The 17,323-nt window shown below is 36.7% G+C and overlaps 2 protein-coding genes and 1 long non-coding RNA gene across 3 annotated transcripts; all 3 read left to right on the forward strand.

Annotated features, from left to right (window-relative positions):
- The first annotated feature begins 5,166 nt into the window (after positions 1–5,166).
- On the forward strand, positions 5,167–7,968 carry LOC103501817 (probable LRR receptor-like serine/threonine-protein kinase RKF3). Its single transcript, XM_008465528.3, has one exon. It carries the CDS (start codon positions 5,427–5,429, stop codon positions 7,272–7,274), a length of 1,848 nt encoding a protein of 615 aa, XP_008463750.1. The 5' UTR covers positions 5,167–5,426; the 3' UTR covers positions 7,275–7,968.
- A 6,781-nt stretch (positions 7,969–14,749) lies between these two features.
- On the forward strand, positions 14,750–15,992 carry LOC127144407 (uncharacterized). Its single transcript, XM_051080318.1, has 3 exons — positions 14,750–15,487; positions 15,570–15,846; positions 15,972–15,992. The coding sequence occupies exons 1-3, from the start codon at positions 14,874–14,876 to the stop codon at positions 15,990–15,992; spliced, it is 912 nt and encodes a 303-aa protein (XP_050936275.1). The 5' UTR covers positions 14,750–14,873.
- Positions 15,993–16,160: 168 nt separating this feature from the next.
- LOC127144503 (uncharacterized) lies at positions 16,161–16,903 on the forward strand. Its single transcript, XR_007816242.1, has 3 exons — positions 16,161–16,378; positions 16,471–16,584; positions 16,675–16,903. It is a non-coding gene; the product is annotated as an uncharacterized LOC127144503 (long non-coding RNA).
- The last annotated feature ends 420 nt before the right edge of the window (positions 16,904–17,323 follow it).

Consider the following 17,323-nt stretch of genomic DNA (forward strand, 5'->3'; position numbering starts at 1 on the left):
TATTGGTTGATTTATATTAGTGAGATTATGGGTAGTTATATAAATATATATATATATATATGATTATATAATTAATTAAGTTATGAAGGTTAAGAATAATTATATTATGGAGATAATATAATTATTTAAGAAAATATATTGTGTTTTGAGGAGAAGTGAAAAAGAAGATTTGATTTATATTAATTGAAGAGAGAAAAAGTGATTACATTATTTTGGAAAAGATCGAGGAAAAAAAGGTAAAGTAAAATTAAAAATAAATATAAATATAAAAATATTATTATTATTATTATTATTATTTTGTTTAAATAAGCCCTCGGGAAGAGTGCCAAGCTATTCATCTTCTTCTTCCTCAAAGAAACCTTAATTCCCTAGCCGCCACCGTCGTCATAGTCACCTCTCCACCATCCGTCACGTCAATTGATTTCGTTCCCCCTCAGATCGACTGTCACCGTTAAAGCCATCGCATTCTCTGTCGTTTCCGTCAAGCTTCATCGTACGTAAGGTCTCCATCCTCCTTCATTCCACTCCGCTAGTCCCTCTGTTGCGCTTTGCTGATCTCTCCTCTGTTGTTCCACCGTTAAATGTCGCCTTGGTCTGTTCACATTCGTCGCGATTCGCCGATCTCTTCTTAGTCATTCCGCCGTTAAGTGCTGCCTCGGTCTGTTTGCATTTGTCACGCAGTTATCGTCACAAAGCACCGAGCTAGTTTTTCCTTTCGTAAGTTGATCGTCGTGCGCAAGTCATCAGCAACCTGAGTCATCCTTCATCCCTTGCAAGTTGCATCTTTGTAATCCGAGCCGCACGCCTCCAAGCCATCTCTAAGCCGCGCATGCCAGCCACCAAGTCGAGAGCGAGTCGTGTGCTCTTTGCGTGAGCCGCGTCCTATTTCAAGCTGTAAGCCTAGCCACCCAAGTCGATTCCCTTTAGTCGAGCCGTCGACCTAATTTTTGGTCCTTTCCCACCTATTTTAGCAAGTTTTGGTAAGTTTTAATGGGTTTTGGATAATACTCATGAGGTGTTAATTTTGGAGTCTAGATAATTAAATTTTGGATTTAAGTTGAAATTTCCTTTAAGTTGGATTATTTTTTTTTTCATGAAGACTTGCTTAGATCTAATTGGAAGAACTGAGAGCTTTGATTTTTCCCCAATTAAGGTTGAATTGGAATTCAACCTCAACTTTAGGTAAGTTGCTTTAATATGATTTTTGGGCTTGTATTCAGTTGAGGAATTTATTAATTTAATTTCATCTATGTTTAAGACTTGTTTATTTGGAAAGCTTGACTGTTGCTCTTAGGAATATTTTTTATTAAACTAATCTCGAGGTAAGAGATTCTTCTACTAGACCGGTACTAAAGTTAAGAGTGTGTAAGTTATTTCTCTATTATGCATTGGTGTAGCTAAAGCGCATAATGTATTGATGACGTATGATGATGACTAATAGTTATGACTAAGTTATGTTGATGATGATGACTAATTTATGTTAATGATGATGCATGAAATATTAATCTCATGATTGAGAGCATTATGATTAATATCCATACCATATTTATGATGTTATGATGTGCTACATGCTATGGATTGAGTGTTCTATTAACTTTATCTGTTAGGATCGTACTCATATGGATGTCCCTCGGATCACCACCTTTGTATGACTGTGTGGCCCGACGGAATCACCAGTTTATCATGAGATGTTTTGTATATGAGTGCTCCGACACGGTCATTTACAGCCCGATTGTCTTAAGTGTTCCTTCGGGTTCACTGAAAACTAGTTTGTCCTAAGTGTTCCTTTGAGTTCACCGAATACCAGTTTTGTCCTAGGTGTTCAATTGGGTTCACCAAAGACCAGAGATGTTACTACGGGATCATTAGATTACGTGTGTTTGGGAACGCGCTAGTTTAGGGGTACTTTTTTATAGGACCCTAACGGGAAGTTAACAGATACTTAGCGGGGACTAGTAGTAGGTCCCTTGCTGAGTATAAATTTATATTCACTCTTTCTATGTTTAATTTTTCAGAAAAAGGTAGAGGGAAGCTGGCAAATGACAAGAAGTGATTACGTCTTGACATAGGAAACGTTTTGCTTCCGCTTTTACTTTACAGTTTTGATTTCAGTATTTTTGTATTCTTTGATTTTTGTCTCTTTTAAAATTAGATAGAACCCAAGCTAGGATTTTATTGTTAGTGATTTATTTCTACATACTTTGATTTATTTATAATTATGACAAGCATTTGAGGTTTTTAGTAAAAATTAGTTTAATTTTCCTTTAAGTAGTAATGACCTCAACTTAGTATAAAAAGTTGAGTCGTTACATTAATTTAGAGAATAAGATGTCTTTAAATAGAGAGTGAGATGTTAAAATCTAAAATCGATTTTGTCAATTGTATCTTGTATAAGAAAATTAAATGGTTGGAGATTTAGATCCAACTAGTCGTGAGCCACAAACAAAGATTAATAATATAATAATATATATCTTTATAAAATTATTTCTTTTAAATCCCAACAAAAACAAGTCACTATTTAAAAAAGAAACTAAAGATAACAATAAATTGATTTTCTTTTTCAATTTATTTTTCTTTTTTAAAATAAAACCAATTAAATTCTAAAATCTTTTTCTATTTAAAACCAACCAAATTTCACCTAGTGTTACACTTGCTTCAAATGTCACTCAAAATATTTTTCCGTTACGTCATCGTTCGATATTTTTTCATTAAGTTTGTTTTGGCTATAACTTCTTCGTTTGAGCTTCGATTTAGTTGATTCAAATTTTGTTGGATGAATCCTTGTACTTTCGAGCTCTATGCTAGACTCATAAAAGAACTCAAATTATTAATAAATTAAATTGAGTTTGTTAAGTTCATCTCTTGATAAAGTAATTTTTTATTAGTTTCAACTTAGGTTTATATTAATCAAATTAATTAGTATCAACTTGTGTACTGTGATTCTGACGGATGGTGCAACTACCGAACGTTTTATATTTTTGTTGTGAATGGGGAGTGGGTACGAAAAGAAAAGATGTAGAGAGTTACAAAATGTTTGATTTTATTCTTATAGTTTTTATAATGAATATAGAAGGAAACATACTTATATGTTATATATAGTGTGACTTTTGAGTTCTTTATATTTGTTGTTTGTGAAAAAAGAGATTGGGAGAGGGAGGGGATGAGTGAATAATAACTTATGTTTGTTGCAACTCGATAATTATGTTTGAGAGTAACTTATAATTAGTAACACAAAAAAGTGACTAATATTTGTATGTTGATTGTGAATATGTTTACATTTAGTATTTAACTTTTTATATGGCTTATATGTTGGAAGCAAAAACGTCGTCGTCGTCTAATGCAACAAACAAAAAATTGCAATTTGTGACGTCATCTTAACAAACATCAGATATTGCAAGTTTTTATGTTCGCTGCAAAGGTGTATGTGATGTTTTTATATGTTTGTTGCATCTCGCAACATTAGACTTTAGTGACAAAGGTCTATGACAATAGGTTTTCGTTCTCATACAACAAATAAAAATAGATTTTGTAATCAACTTAGCAAATAGTCAATGATATTTTTATTGAAAGCAAAGTTCACTACCAAGAAGGGTAATTACCGATACTAAAATTTTAAATCCTTTATGAGATTATATTTAAAAAGTGTCAACTGATTCAATTCTTATATGTGTATAGATTTTATTAAATGCCAGATTATAAAATAAACGGTCGGAATTGATGCATGCACATGAAATCTCAATTAAGAATCTCAATTAAAGTTTTAAGAATTTAATTGATAAGATTATAAGTATTGGACGTGTTTATTAAAAAAATTTAGTTGGTGGTATAAATTATATTGATATACTTGAGCAAGTGGGATTAATATAATACTTCAATTTGTCAGGTGATTGTATAAACTTTTTGTGTCGCTCCCAAAACACCACAAATAAAATAATATCGATTTCATCGATTAAAAACTTCAACTAAGAAGTAGTATCATAGCAAGAACGAGATCGAACCACAAGGAGCTTTAAGATAGAATCTCTGTAAGCTAAATTGATCTATAAAAAGTGGTAAAAATGGGTGGTTTTGTAGTTAGGTTGACAGAAAAACTAAATGCAGAAAGTAAAATAGATTGAGAGAGAGAAATCAATACACAAGATTACCTTGGTGGACTAAGAGACTGTCGGACTATCTATGAACAAATTCATTGATTAATCATACAACCATCAACTTCAACGGTTATCTATTTCTCAAGCCCTAATCTATTGTTTGGAAAACCCATACAAACTCCCTAAGGTAAACCAACGCTGATGTTGATTCCTAAATTAATTTAAGTAGAGTGTCACACAAGTCTTTCTACTTGGCTAATTGCATTAAATTCTTGAATTGATTAAGACATTAAGTTAAATTGGTCAAACCTCTAACCTAAAACATTTCCATTTTTTAGGTTTCATTATCTTTCGCCATTCCAAAATCCTATCAATTAAGCCAAAATATACGAGGAGTCTCATGAACTTTTGGCCAAACTTGCCAAAACCAAGCTTTGAATTCTCAAAATTGGCCAAACATGCCAAAATAGAAATTTAAAGAATCTCTGTTGAGTTTTGAGTTTAATTTTCATTTAATATCGAAGTTCCAATTTGATATAAATTTATATTCCCGTTTTCAGCGACCTAATATTAATTTTTAGGTTAAATTTTAACAAATTAATTTAAAACATGGGTTGTTTTCAAATCTAGTCAAATGAATCAAAATATTTATAAATATAGTAAATTTATAATAATCTAACTTTTTAAACTACTTAGTAGACAATAATACTAGAATTAAGTTGATTAGTGAAATATCAAAAATGTAGAAACTAAGGTGATCCATGAATAAAATATAACAATTTTTAAAAAGATATATATTAAACAACAACAAGGGGACTCCACAGCTCGAAGTCAAGACACACAATAGAAACCAGGAAAAGAAACAGAGAAAAGGGCAACAAAAACACTTCCAAACTCAAAACAACAACCACAAAAAAGAAACCAGGAAAAGAAACAGAGAAAAGAACACAAAAGTGACAAATCAAAGACAAAAAGGAACAATAGCATAAATAGACATGAGTACAAGAAGTAGGAGGAGCACACACAACAACAACACTAACAAAGAAACATTAGGAGAAAAGAAAGAGGGAAAATCTAAGATGTATTTTTCTCAATTTTCTTTTTCAAGAGAGGGAAAAGAGAAAAACAAACACACACAAAAATTTCAAATTTTAACTAATTGTGAAGTTCCTAGGAAGTTGCTTCCTTCACCAAAGTTTGTCTCCTAGTGGAACCATTTTCAAGCTCCGTCGATAATGGCTGCTCAAGTAAAAACAACTTCCACCATCACCACCAACCCAAATCCCAATTCCCCTTTTCTTCCCCAATGAAACCCCAAACCCTAAATCAATTTCAATGTCACTTTCTCCCCACCTGTTTCTCCTTCTTTTCACCTTAACATCCCTCACCACCGCCGCAATCGCCTCCGTTGAATGCCCTCTCAACTTCACCGTCCTCCGCCAGTTCTCCCAGGGTTCCTCCATTTCCCGCTCCGACGAATGCCAATACATCCGCCTTGGTCTCCGCCTCGTTCTTTCCCAGTACCTTAAACTCACCGGCTCCTTCTTGCCCCCGGTGAACTCTTCCGATTCATGCTGGAATTCTTACCAATCGATTGTGAATGTTTCTTGGCCGAATTTCGACATTCGGAGCTCTTGTGGGTTTCAAACCGGGTGGATTTCTCAAGGCTGTATGAACATAACTACCAAATCGGAGTTTGACAGAATCGTTCCTAAATCTGCCCTTGATGGTGTTGTTGCGAACTGTAATCAATCGCTTGAAAATGGTTCCCCTTGTGCCTCGTGCACGACGAGGCTCGCGATCGTTCAGGCATCGTTCTTGACTGGTCCGTCGATTGGAAATGTCACTGATTGCCCCGCATATCCATCGATCTACACGGCGGCTTTCGTGAATCATTTCGGACCCACCGATTGGGGAACTGCGAAATGTTTATTCTCACTGAATCCTTCTTCGTCGGGGAATTCGAGAAGCAAGAAGCGGAACACGGTGGTGTTAGTTGTTCTAATTTGTTGTGGCGTTGCGGCGGCGGTGGCGGCGGTTGCAGGTGGGTTGTTTTTCTGGCGGAAACAGGGGAAAGTCAAGAAGAACGATAGAATTGGTAGAGTTGAAACAGGGTTGGGTTCTGGATTGGAATCGATTAGTGCAAGCACTAGTTTGGTGAAGTTCACATTCGATGAAATCAAGAGGGCAACAAGGAATTTTAGTAGAGATAACATAATTGGGAGAGGGGGTTATGGGAATGTGTATAAAGGGGTTCTATTAGATGATTCTGAAGTTGCATTGAAGAGGTTTAAGAACTGTTCTGCAGCAGGGGATGCCATTTTTGCTCATGAAGTTGAGGTAATTTCTAGTGTTAGGCATGTTAATCTTGTAGCTTTAAGAGGATATTGTATTGCAACCACTCCAATGGAAGGTCACCAGAGGATAATTGTGTGTGATTTGATGAAGAATGGGAGTCTTTATGACCATTTGTTTGGGTTTTCAGATCAGAGATTGAGTTGGCCTATTAGGCAAAAGATTGCTCTTGGCACAGCTAGAGGATTGGCTTATCTGCATTACGGAGCTCAGCCTTCCATTATCCATAGAGATATCAAAGCCAGCAACATTCTTTTGGATGAAAATTTTGAACCTAAGGTAGCTGACTTTGGTTTAGCTAAGTTTACTCCAGAAGGAATGACTCATTTGAGCACAAGAGTAGCTGGAACTATGGGGTATGTGGCGCCTGAGTATGCCTTATACGGCCAATTGACTGAGAGGAGTGATGTGTATAGCTTTGGAGTTGTTCTACTCGAGCTATTGAGCGGGAGGAAGGCACTTGGGGTGAGGAGCCATGACAGCCAACCATTTCTAGTGACTGATTGGGCTTGGACTTTGGTTAGGGAACAAAAGGCAATGGATGTTATTGAAGAAGGCATGCCAGAGCTGGGTTCTCCGGAGGTTGTTGAAAAGTATGTATTGATTGCTGTCCTTTGTTCACATCCCCAGCTCTATGCCAGACCATCAATGGATCAAGTAGTGAAAATGCTTGAAACTGAGTTATCTGTTCCTTCAATCCCAGAGAGACCCATCCCTTTAGTTGCTGATATTGATGAAATTGAGAGATCTATGAGTAGTAGTAGTTCGGTTCAGCATTCTGGTTCAGTTGGCTTTCATAGTTTCGCATTACAAAATGACCATAAATAGGGGGTGGGGGCTTAGGACATAGAAACTGGTCATACATTAATACGAGAACAAGGAGGAATCTGCTCGACTAGGAGCTTGCATCTGATTACCTAGTTGGAGAGACAACAGGTTACCAATACCAAGGGACAGTGCGGGGAGGGTGGTTAGGGTGTAGAAATTGGTCATACGTTTCTACGACAGAAAGGAGGACTCTGCTCGCAAAGGGGCTTGCATCTAATCACCTAGTTGGAAAGACAACTTACCAATACCAAGGGACGAGGGGGATCAATGGAATTGGTCATATGTTTCTACAAGAAAAAGGGGGCGAGGAATCCACCCAAGAAGGGGCTTCCATTTGATTACATAGAGATAACAACTTGCCAATACCGAGGGACGATCAGTTCTCGATCTTAGAGGATTATCAATCATACTGGGACATAAACACGACCTACACTCATACGAAAGGACAGTCGTGGGGAGTTTTCTGCAATGAGCCATTCGTTTTGTTTGTTGGATTAGTTGGATGGTTCTGCATTTGGAGTCCATGCTTCTATTCCGTTGTAAAGATGGATAACTTTGTAAGTATTTAGTTTTTCTAATCCCCTTTTAAGTTCAGTGTTGGAGGGAGAGTATTGAAAACATGAAACGTACATTCTTGTTTTACCACTCAAATTTTGCACTCAAATATTTAGACTTTGGTTTTGCTTTTGCCTAATTGCATTCATATGTTTAGACTTTGGTTTTGCTTCTGCATCATCAATATTAACACTGTTGGTGGCGTCTGATTTAAGTTGGGATTTTTGTGTTTTATTTATGATACTTGGAATTTTGGATGCATCTTGAAGTGTTCTCTTCTATACATGCATATAGGAGTGTCAGTTCGGCTTTTTTTCTTTTTTTCACTTTAATTGACTACTCGAATAATCCAATCGAAACGAACAAAACATATCCAATTTGGACGAACCATTTGGCTAGTTTATTTATGAGATACTTGCACCCTTTGCTTCAAAAAATTGGTCGATGGCTTGCTGGTTGAAGAAGCTAACGTGTTTGTGATTATTTGTTGCCGAGTATGTGTTAATCTGTACATTTTGCTCATTTCATGTTTGTGGGTAACGTTAAAGCTGGAGGTTGAAAATTTAGTAAGTTAAATATTTGATCAAATTTTGGCTTTTGATATTTCTAACTTCATGAACAAACCAATAATTTAGTTGAAAATTGTAATTGCTTAAATGTTAAAGGTTGCTTAGCTTTATTTACTGTGAAGTGCAATCTGATACTCTCAAATTAAACAGAAAAGGTGTCTTTTGTTTTATCTAGACTTTTTTTTCTTTTTTTTTTTTTTTTGGCATTTGGTTTAGATCTCTTCATAGGTTTTTTTTTTTTTTTTCTGTCTCTCTCTCTCTCTCTCTCCTTCCTTCCTTCTTCTTCTTCTCTCCTCTTCCTATGTTTCTAACTTTCTTTTCTTTTTTTCTTTTCCTCCCTTCCTTTCTTTCTTTGTTTTTTTAAATGTAAAATATATAGATTCAATTTCTTTTTTTCTTTGTCCTTTGAATTTTCTTTTACAAATATTATGTGGTTTATGGTTAGAGTAAAATTTTCTTTGATAGACTATTTTAAAAATTAAGAATTGCATTATTTTATTTTATCTCTTTTTAAACCTAAATTTATAATTATATAATATAGAAATCGCCCTCAAGGGTGATGAAGCGTCTGGTAATTGACTTGTACCAGGAAAAATAGTTCTCTGATACCGTCGATTGGCATGTGCCAGGTGCTTCTACCCAAAAATTATGTCGTAAATTCCATATTCCGATATGTTCTACATGAATTTTTCGCCAATCTTGATCATATTTGTCCTTTAAATCTATTTGGTGTAGGCTCGGATCTCTGAAACTAATCTTCAGTGGCATTTGTAACATATTGAACTATCGCAACAAGCGATCTAGTTTATGCTTCTCGATGAGATAAAAACAAATCATGGAATCCACGTAAGTCCACACCGCTTGACCACTACGACATTGAACAGGAAGCGATGCCATAATGTCCGGCGTGTACATTGTTCGATTAATCTGTTGAAAAAACAAACGTCAATAGGCAACAAAAAATAGAACATGAAGCAATACCATAATGTCCGGTGCGTGTTTTGTTCGTGAGCCAGTCACCGTACAACCCAAGCCAGTCTTCTCTGTCAATCCAAGCTGAAACGTTCGTCCAAGCTATCTCTCTATTTTGAGCCACGCGTGCGTCGATCACCAGCCATCCGACCGACTATTTGTTTCCCTTAAATGCTTGCGTCGAGCTGCCAGCTAGCTTTTTCCCTTTTCTTGCAGCCACCTGAGCCATTTTGTGGTAAGAATGTAATTTGTGGGTTATGTGGTTGTTATATTTTCAGTTTCAATGTTGGATTAATTGGTCGAGTTAACATTCGATCTTTGAAGATGCTTTAGAGAGGTGACACTTGAATTTTTGGGTTCACCACAAGTTTGGTTTGGAGTTTAATTCTACATTTACTTGAGGAAGTTGTAGAATTCGCATTTGGGTGAATTGAATGGATGAAATTGTTTGTGAAAGCCGTGTTTAATTTCTTATCATTATGTTTAGGATTAGTTCATGGACTTTAGTTAGATCAAGGAGCTTAGTTAAAGTTAATGTAAGAGATTTCTACTAACAGACCTTATAATGAAGTTGGAATGTATTGACTGAGAGGGTTTGACTCTTATGTGTAGTTTAAAGTGTATTAATGGTTTACATTATTGACTAAACTGAGATGGTTTGATGGTTATGCCTAGTTTAAAGTATATTGATGGCTACTGTTGATTGAATTGCAACATGCATTAGCGTGTTTATTTTGACTGGTTATGTGTAGAGAAGGAGTATTGTTGATAGTTTTAATTATGCTTTGATGTGACTATCTTGGATTGAGGGAAAACTGTTAGCTTTATCTATGCGGCAGTGTACCTTATAGGCACGGTGTCTGGGATCACCACATGTTGTGCATCCTTTGAGGTCGCAAACTAATATGTGCATCCTTCGGGGTCACTAGACTAATTAGGTACCTCTCAATAGGAAGTTAACAGTTTTTACCCTAACGGGACCAACAGTGGACTGAGTATACTTTTATACTCACCCTTTCATGTTTATTTTTCTTTGATGTTTATTTTTGAAACATTTTTTATAATCTTTTATGTTTAAATGATTCGTCTTCGGGTTTTAACTAATGACCTCAACTTAGTTTGAAAAATTGGGTAGTTACATCATAGTTCCAAAACACCTCTTGGTCGTCAATAATCCATAATATGTCTACATCAAACTGAGTCTTCTTGTCCTTCTCAACCATTGTAGCCTCAATGAATGACGCTAGAGTAACCTTCACAACATCTTTGTCAGTTGTAAAATTGCATTAGTTCAAGTATGAGCTCCCGTAGCCTATCTCAAAATGTGGTTCTTTCATCTATTACACCGGTCGGCCACAATCCAGTTACCAAGTAGAATTCTTCTTGTGAGAATGTAACTTTCTCTCTCTAGTATTTCAGAACTTATAACATCCGACCTATCATCAGTTACTTTCCTCAATAAGAAGTGGTGAAAGAATTGCTCGTTGAAGACTATGTCAACATTTAGCAAAGGTCCAAATCTCGTTTTATTGAACATTTCGTTTGTTAGAGCCATCCTAAGAAATTGATTATAGGAGAAAAATATAGACGTCATTATTTACTAAACCCTAAACTCTAAACAATCATGTAGAAATGCCTAACAATTGTGTAGACATGCCAAACAATTGTGTAGAAATGTCAAACAATGGTTTAAGGAATCTAAACGTTCGATTAAACTACCCAAACAATATTTCAGTAAATCTAAACTATATTTTGACCTAGACTAAACATCAATTAATTATTGATAAGTGATCGTTGTGAGTAAAAATTGAGAAATTGTTTATTCTGGATCAAAGTATCGTTTATTATGGGTTAAAAGATTGTTTAGTATGAGAACATTTCTTTCAAATCGTTTAGTATGAGGGCAGTTCTTTCAGATTATCTAAAATGAGGACATTTCTTTCATAAGAACAATTAAAGTAGACCAAAAGTACACCAAAGCCTGAATCAATAAAAATACCTTTGAAATTCAAAGAGAATACGAAAAATGCATAAGCAAGATGAGCATTGAGAGAAACGAAAGCCAAGAGAGAAAACAAACACTACAAGAAAATGGAGCATTCCCGACGCCGAAAAGCACGTCGGCATAAAGAACGTCGAGAATAAGGGCTTTTCCGAAGCCGTCAACAACGCGTCGGGAGACGCGTCGGGAAAACAATCTTTCCCGACGCACCACGAAGGCGTCGGCAAGAATACGTCGGGAAAAGGGTAAATTAATTTTAAAAAACGAACTATTCCCGACGCCGTGAACAGTACGTCGAGAGAGGCGTCGGGAATATGGGTTTTTCCCGACGCCGCGTGAAACGTCGAGAAAAGGGTTTAATGAGCGTCGGGAATATGAAAAGGGATTTCCCGACGCCACGTCACTGCGAGAGGAGAAAAAGAAAGGAGAAGAAGAAGTCGTCGCGCGATTGTTGCCGTTGTTCCGCCGCCGTCCGTCGCCGCCCTCCCTCGCCGTTGTCCCTCGCCGCCGTCTGCCACTTTAGGTAAGTAAAATATGAAAATTTATTTAGTTTAAGTTTATGTTTTAGGGTTTTTTTTTTTATGAAAATTAGTTTAGGGTTTTTTTGATGAAAATTAGTTTAGGATTTTCTTTTGGAATAGATTTTTGTTTGTTAAATGTATTTTGTATAGAGTGTGTGTAATTTGTGGTTGAATTGAAATTGAAATTTGAAATTTGAATGGTTTAGGATTTTTGTTTTAGAAAATTGAATTGAGGGGGGATTTTATAGTTAAATGAAAATTGAATGGGGGTTGAATTGGGGGAGGGGGTTTATTGTTAAATTGAAAATTAAATTGGGATGGGGGTTTATATTTGAATTGAAAATTGAAATTGGAGGGAAGGGGGGGGGGGGGGTTAATAGTTAAATTGAATTAGGGGGATGTATAGTTAAATTTAAAATTGAATTGGAGAGAGGGGGTTTAAGTTAAATTGAAAACTGAAATTGGGGGTGGGGGGGAAGTTAATAGTTAAATTGAATTCGGAATGTAATATGTGTGTTAAGATTTGTTTTGGCTATCCTGCAGTTATGGTAGCCTGTTTGTGTTGAATATTTTTATTGTTGATTTGAGATGACTATCCTGCAGTTATGGTAGCTTTTTTGTTTTGAATTTGTTTATGTTTGGGATGACTATCCTGCAGTTATGGTAGCCTTTTTTGTTTTGAATTTTCTGGTTTCAAGGGGTGGTAGTAGGATAGCTTGAAGTATTTTGCTGTTAATAATTAGGTTGTGTTGGCTATCCTGCAGTTATGGTAGTCTCTGTAGTTTGGAGGGGTTTGTAGGATGCGAAGATATTTTGAAGTATTTTGTTGTTAATAATTAGGTTGTGTTGGCTATCCTGCAGTTATGGTAGCATCTATAGTTTGAACTTAGTTATTGAAAAATAGTGAAAATTCAGGGGAGTAAGTTATGGATGTGAGAGAGTGAGAGACATATGTTTCTAATCAAACCTATTTATGTTTTAGGGACTTAAACGATGGATAAGGGTTGGATGAAACTTAGAAATAAGTTATCCCTTGAGTATAGACATGGAGTGACCCAATTTTTAGAATTTGCCAAATTTCATGTTGATGCTTACGGACGATTGAGGTGTCCATGCAAGAGATGTTTGAATTTAAATTAGAGCTCATTAGAGGGTGTGGAACGACATCTACTGACTATTAGAATATCCCCCTACTACACAGAATGGGTGTATCATGGAGAGTCATTAAGCTATAGAGGTACAGAAAACTTTGAGGAAGAAACTAGTAGTAATCCTTTTAATGAAGGAACTAGTAGTACACAATTTAATGAAGAAGGTGATATCTTTGGTATGCTAAATGATTTACAAGCCCCTATTGAACATGAAGAGGAAATAGAGGAATTTCGTTTGGAAGATGAAATGGCGATGAATGTTGGGGTAAATATAGATGAAGATACAACAAATAATATATTTCAGGACTTATTGAATCAAGCACGTAATGAGTTGTACCCCGGTTGTTCTAAATTTTCGTCGTTGAATTTTTTGGTTAAGTTGATGCATGTGAAAGTTCTAAATGGTTGGAGTAACAAGTCGTTCGACATGTTGTTAGAACTTTTAAGAGCAACGTTTCCAATGTGTAATAGTATTATTCCTAGTTCATTTTATGAAGCAAAACGAAAACTTCGTGACTTGGGCTTGGGATACGAGACTATTCACGCGTGCAAGTATGACTATGTATTGTATTGGAAAGAGTTTGCTGATTTGCAACATTGTCCTACATGTGGCGAGGCTAGGTACAAGGTTAATCATAATAGAGGGAAAAAAATTCCGCATAAGGTATTGCGCCACTTTCCTTTGGTACCTAGATTACAGCGCTTGTTTGTATCGCAGAAAGGGTCTGCTGACATGAGATGGCATAGGGACAAACGTGTTGAAACAGATGATGTCTTGAGACATCCAGTTGATGTAGAGGGGTGGAAGCACTTTGATTCTGAATTTCCTGATTTTGCTTCTGATCCACGAAACGTGCATTTGGGCTTGGCTTCAGATGGGTTTAACACATTTGGTCAAATGAGTACCTCGTACAGTATGTGGCCTGTTGTGTTACTTCCTTACAATTTGCCACCAAGGAAATGCATGAAAGAGACAAATTTCTTTATGTCATTGCTCATACCCGGTCCTAAATCTCCTGGTAGGGAAATTGATGTGTATCTCCAACTATTGATTAAGAAATTGAAAGACTTATGGACTTTTGGAGTGCGTACATATGACTCTCTTACAGGTCAGTTCTTTCAGCTATATGCAGCCTTGTTGTGGACGATTAATGACTTCCTAGCGTATGGTGATCTATCAGGGTGAAGTACGAAGGGGTATCAAGCATGTCCTATATGCATGGGTGATAGATCGTCCTTCGGGATACGAGGTAGAATATCTTTCATGGGACATAGACGCTATCTTCCACAGAATCACGTGTGACGTAGAAGTAGGCTACACGATGGAAAGGTAGAGCGTAAGGCTCCTCCTGTGGTGATGAATGGGGATGAAATATTAGAACAACTAGATCAGTTGGAGTTTCCAATTATGAGTAAACATCCTTCAATACAGGATAAGAAAAGAAAGAGAGTTCTTAATTGGACGAAGAAAAGTATTTCTTTTCAATCTTCCTTATTGGTCGAGACTTTTGTTACGTCACAAACTTGATGTAATGCACATTGAGAAGAATGTTTGTGACAATTTGATTGGTACGTTATTGAACATCGAAGGAAAAACGAATGATACCACGAATGCTCGGTTGGACTTACAAGATCTGAAGATAAGAAAGGATTTACATCTTGTAGAAGTGGGTAACCGATTGGTCAAGCCACATGCGAGCTACACGTTGACTACCAGTGAACGAGTAGAGTTTTGTAAGTTTCTGAAATCAGTTAAGTTTCCCGATGGATTTGTTTCCAATATATCGAGATGTGTGCATGAAAGAGAGGGGAAAATATCAGGACTAAAAATGCATGATTGTCATGTTTTATTACATCGACTGCTACCAATTGGTATTCGAGCATTCTTACCGAAGAACGTATACACTGCTATAACCGAATTATGTAATTTTTTCCGTGACTTGTGCGCCCGAACGATAAGAGTAAGTGATCTAGACAGATTGCAAGCAGATATCATAATCATACTTTGTAAGTTGGAAAGAATATTTCCACCTGCCTTTTTTAGCGTTATGGTGCACCTTGCCGTTCACTTACCATATGAAACGAAGATTACTGGTCCGATTTCTTATAGTTGGATGTATCCGATTGAAAGGAGTCTACGAACGTTAAAGCAGTATGTTAGAAACAAAGCACGTCTTGAGGGGTCAATTGCAGAAGGCTATGTCATGAATGAATCTAGCACCTTTTGTTCACGTTACCTACGTGGTATAGAGACTCGATTCACAAGAGATGAGCGAAATGATGATACCATTGTAGAGAACGAGGTAATTGATGACTTTGAAATTTTCAAGCAGAAAGTACGACCCTTAGGTGCATCAAGTGTTCGTGCTATATCAGAGGAAGAGAAACGACTCTTCCATTGGTACATACTGAATAATGCTGACGAAATATCAGAGTATCGCAAGTAAGCATATTCATCATCTTTGTAATTTTTAAATATTTGTTATATATTGTTCTTACAGAAATTAAACCCATCTCTCTATTAGGAAACATTTGAGGCTCCAACGTCGACATGCTCAAAATTCTATGGATTTGTATAAAATACATGAACGAGCATTCCCTGAATGGTTTCGAGCACAGGTGTTAGAACTGCGTCAGTCTGCAAACCTATCTGATGATTTCTTCTCACTAGCGATGGGACCATCCTTTGACGTTCGTTGTTATAATGGATGCATCGTAGGTGGTGTAAGATTTCACACTATTGAACTTGATTCTCGACGAAATACCCAAAATAGTGGAATAATGGTCATTGGTGAAAGCGATGCAAGTGGAATTGGAGACAATAATTTCTACGGTGTTCTAGACGAAGTGTTGCACGTACAATATCCGTTGAGAAGAAATGTATGGCTATTTAAGTGTCGGTGGTATGACACGGACGTAAACAAAAGTCAAAGAACGACACACATTGAAGTATGGTACAAATCTCTCAACACATCCCGTTTTTGGTACGCGGAGGAACCTGTAATTCTTGCGACTCAAACACATCAAATTTTTTATGTAGATGATCCAAAAAATGGTAGCAATTGGAAAGTTGTGCAAGTCATCCAAAATAAGCGTATTTGGGACATGCTAGAAGTGGAGGATGTTCAGAATGACCATATTAATATAGTAGAAGTTGTTGTAAGCCACCAAGTGGATGACCACATCGAGGATGACACTCTATGCAGAAATGACGTTGATCCCACAATCGTTGAAAGACCGGTTGTGCGTCATGTCACTGACGACTTCATCGACGATGTGGATGAACACTTGTCACATGCAAGCGATGAGGAATTATAGTGACAAATTAAACCACGTATGCACATATTTATATATAGCTTATATATTTTGATTCTAGCTATGTATTCGTATTTGGTTATTGAATGTTTGTTTTCTATATGTTCATAGTCATTATGTCATATCGACGATCAAATTTTATGGAGACGGACGATATGTTCCTCCAGTTTGAGGAGGATTTAGATAACATTGCGGGAGGGTCGTCATCTGTGGGCGACAATACGGGTGAGTCTAAGAATTTTCTTCATTTTTAACTTACAAATATTTCATGTAGGGGTTTCTAACTTTATATGTTATTGTCTATTTATTGAGCAGAGTCTTCTTCTCAACAAACGACTCCGACTCCTAGGAGACGTGCGCAGTCTCGACTCTTGGAGTTAGAGCGCCACGTTGCAATAAATGGGCGCATTCCGATGACGATCGCCCTTGGAGCGGAGAAGCCTATTTCTCCACACGTCGTTCGCTTCAGCCAGGCGATAGGCGTGTGCGTGCGAAGACATTTCCCGTCCGCTGTCTTAAGTGGGCGGACGTTGGGAGAGAATACATTGAGGTTGTCAAGGGCGACCTCTAGGTAATTAAATGCACTACACATTTATATATGATTTCATTTGAAACATATCTAACTTTAACCAATCTAATGTGTTATGTTTGTAATTTGTAGCGATTGTTTGTGCTTGATTTCAATGATCAAGCAATGAACAGGTTTGTTGAACATCAGATGCTCACGACCTTTAAAGAGTTCCGGGTCGACTGTTATAGACTTTTCAAAAAGTACAGCGATCCGGAGGAGGCTCGTGCCAACCCACCAAACGCATTGGTTGGACGTGATGAGGATTGACACTTCCTCTGCGACCATTATATCAGCCGTGCATATCAGGTATTTGTCATGATTAATTATGATAACAAGTTTTAATATGTATAAGAAATAAACAATATAATTGTTTTAATGCAGGAGCAATCACGG

This window comes from Cucumis melo, chromosome 12 (genome assembly GCF_025177605.1).
Source record: "Cucumis melo cultivar AY chromosome 12, USDA_Cmelo_AY_1.0, whole genome shotgun sequence".
NCBI lineage: Eukaryota > Viridiplantae > Streptophyta > Magnoliopsida > Cucurbitales > Cucurbitaceae > Cucumis > Cucumis melo.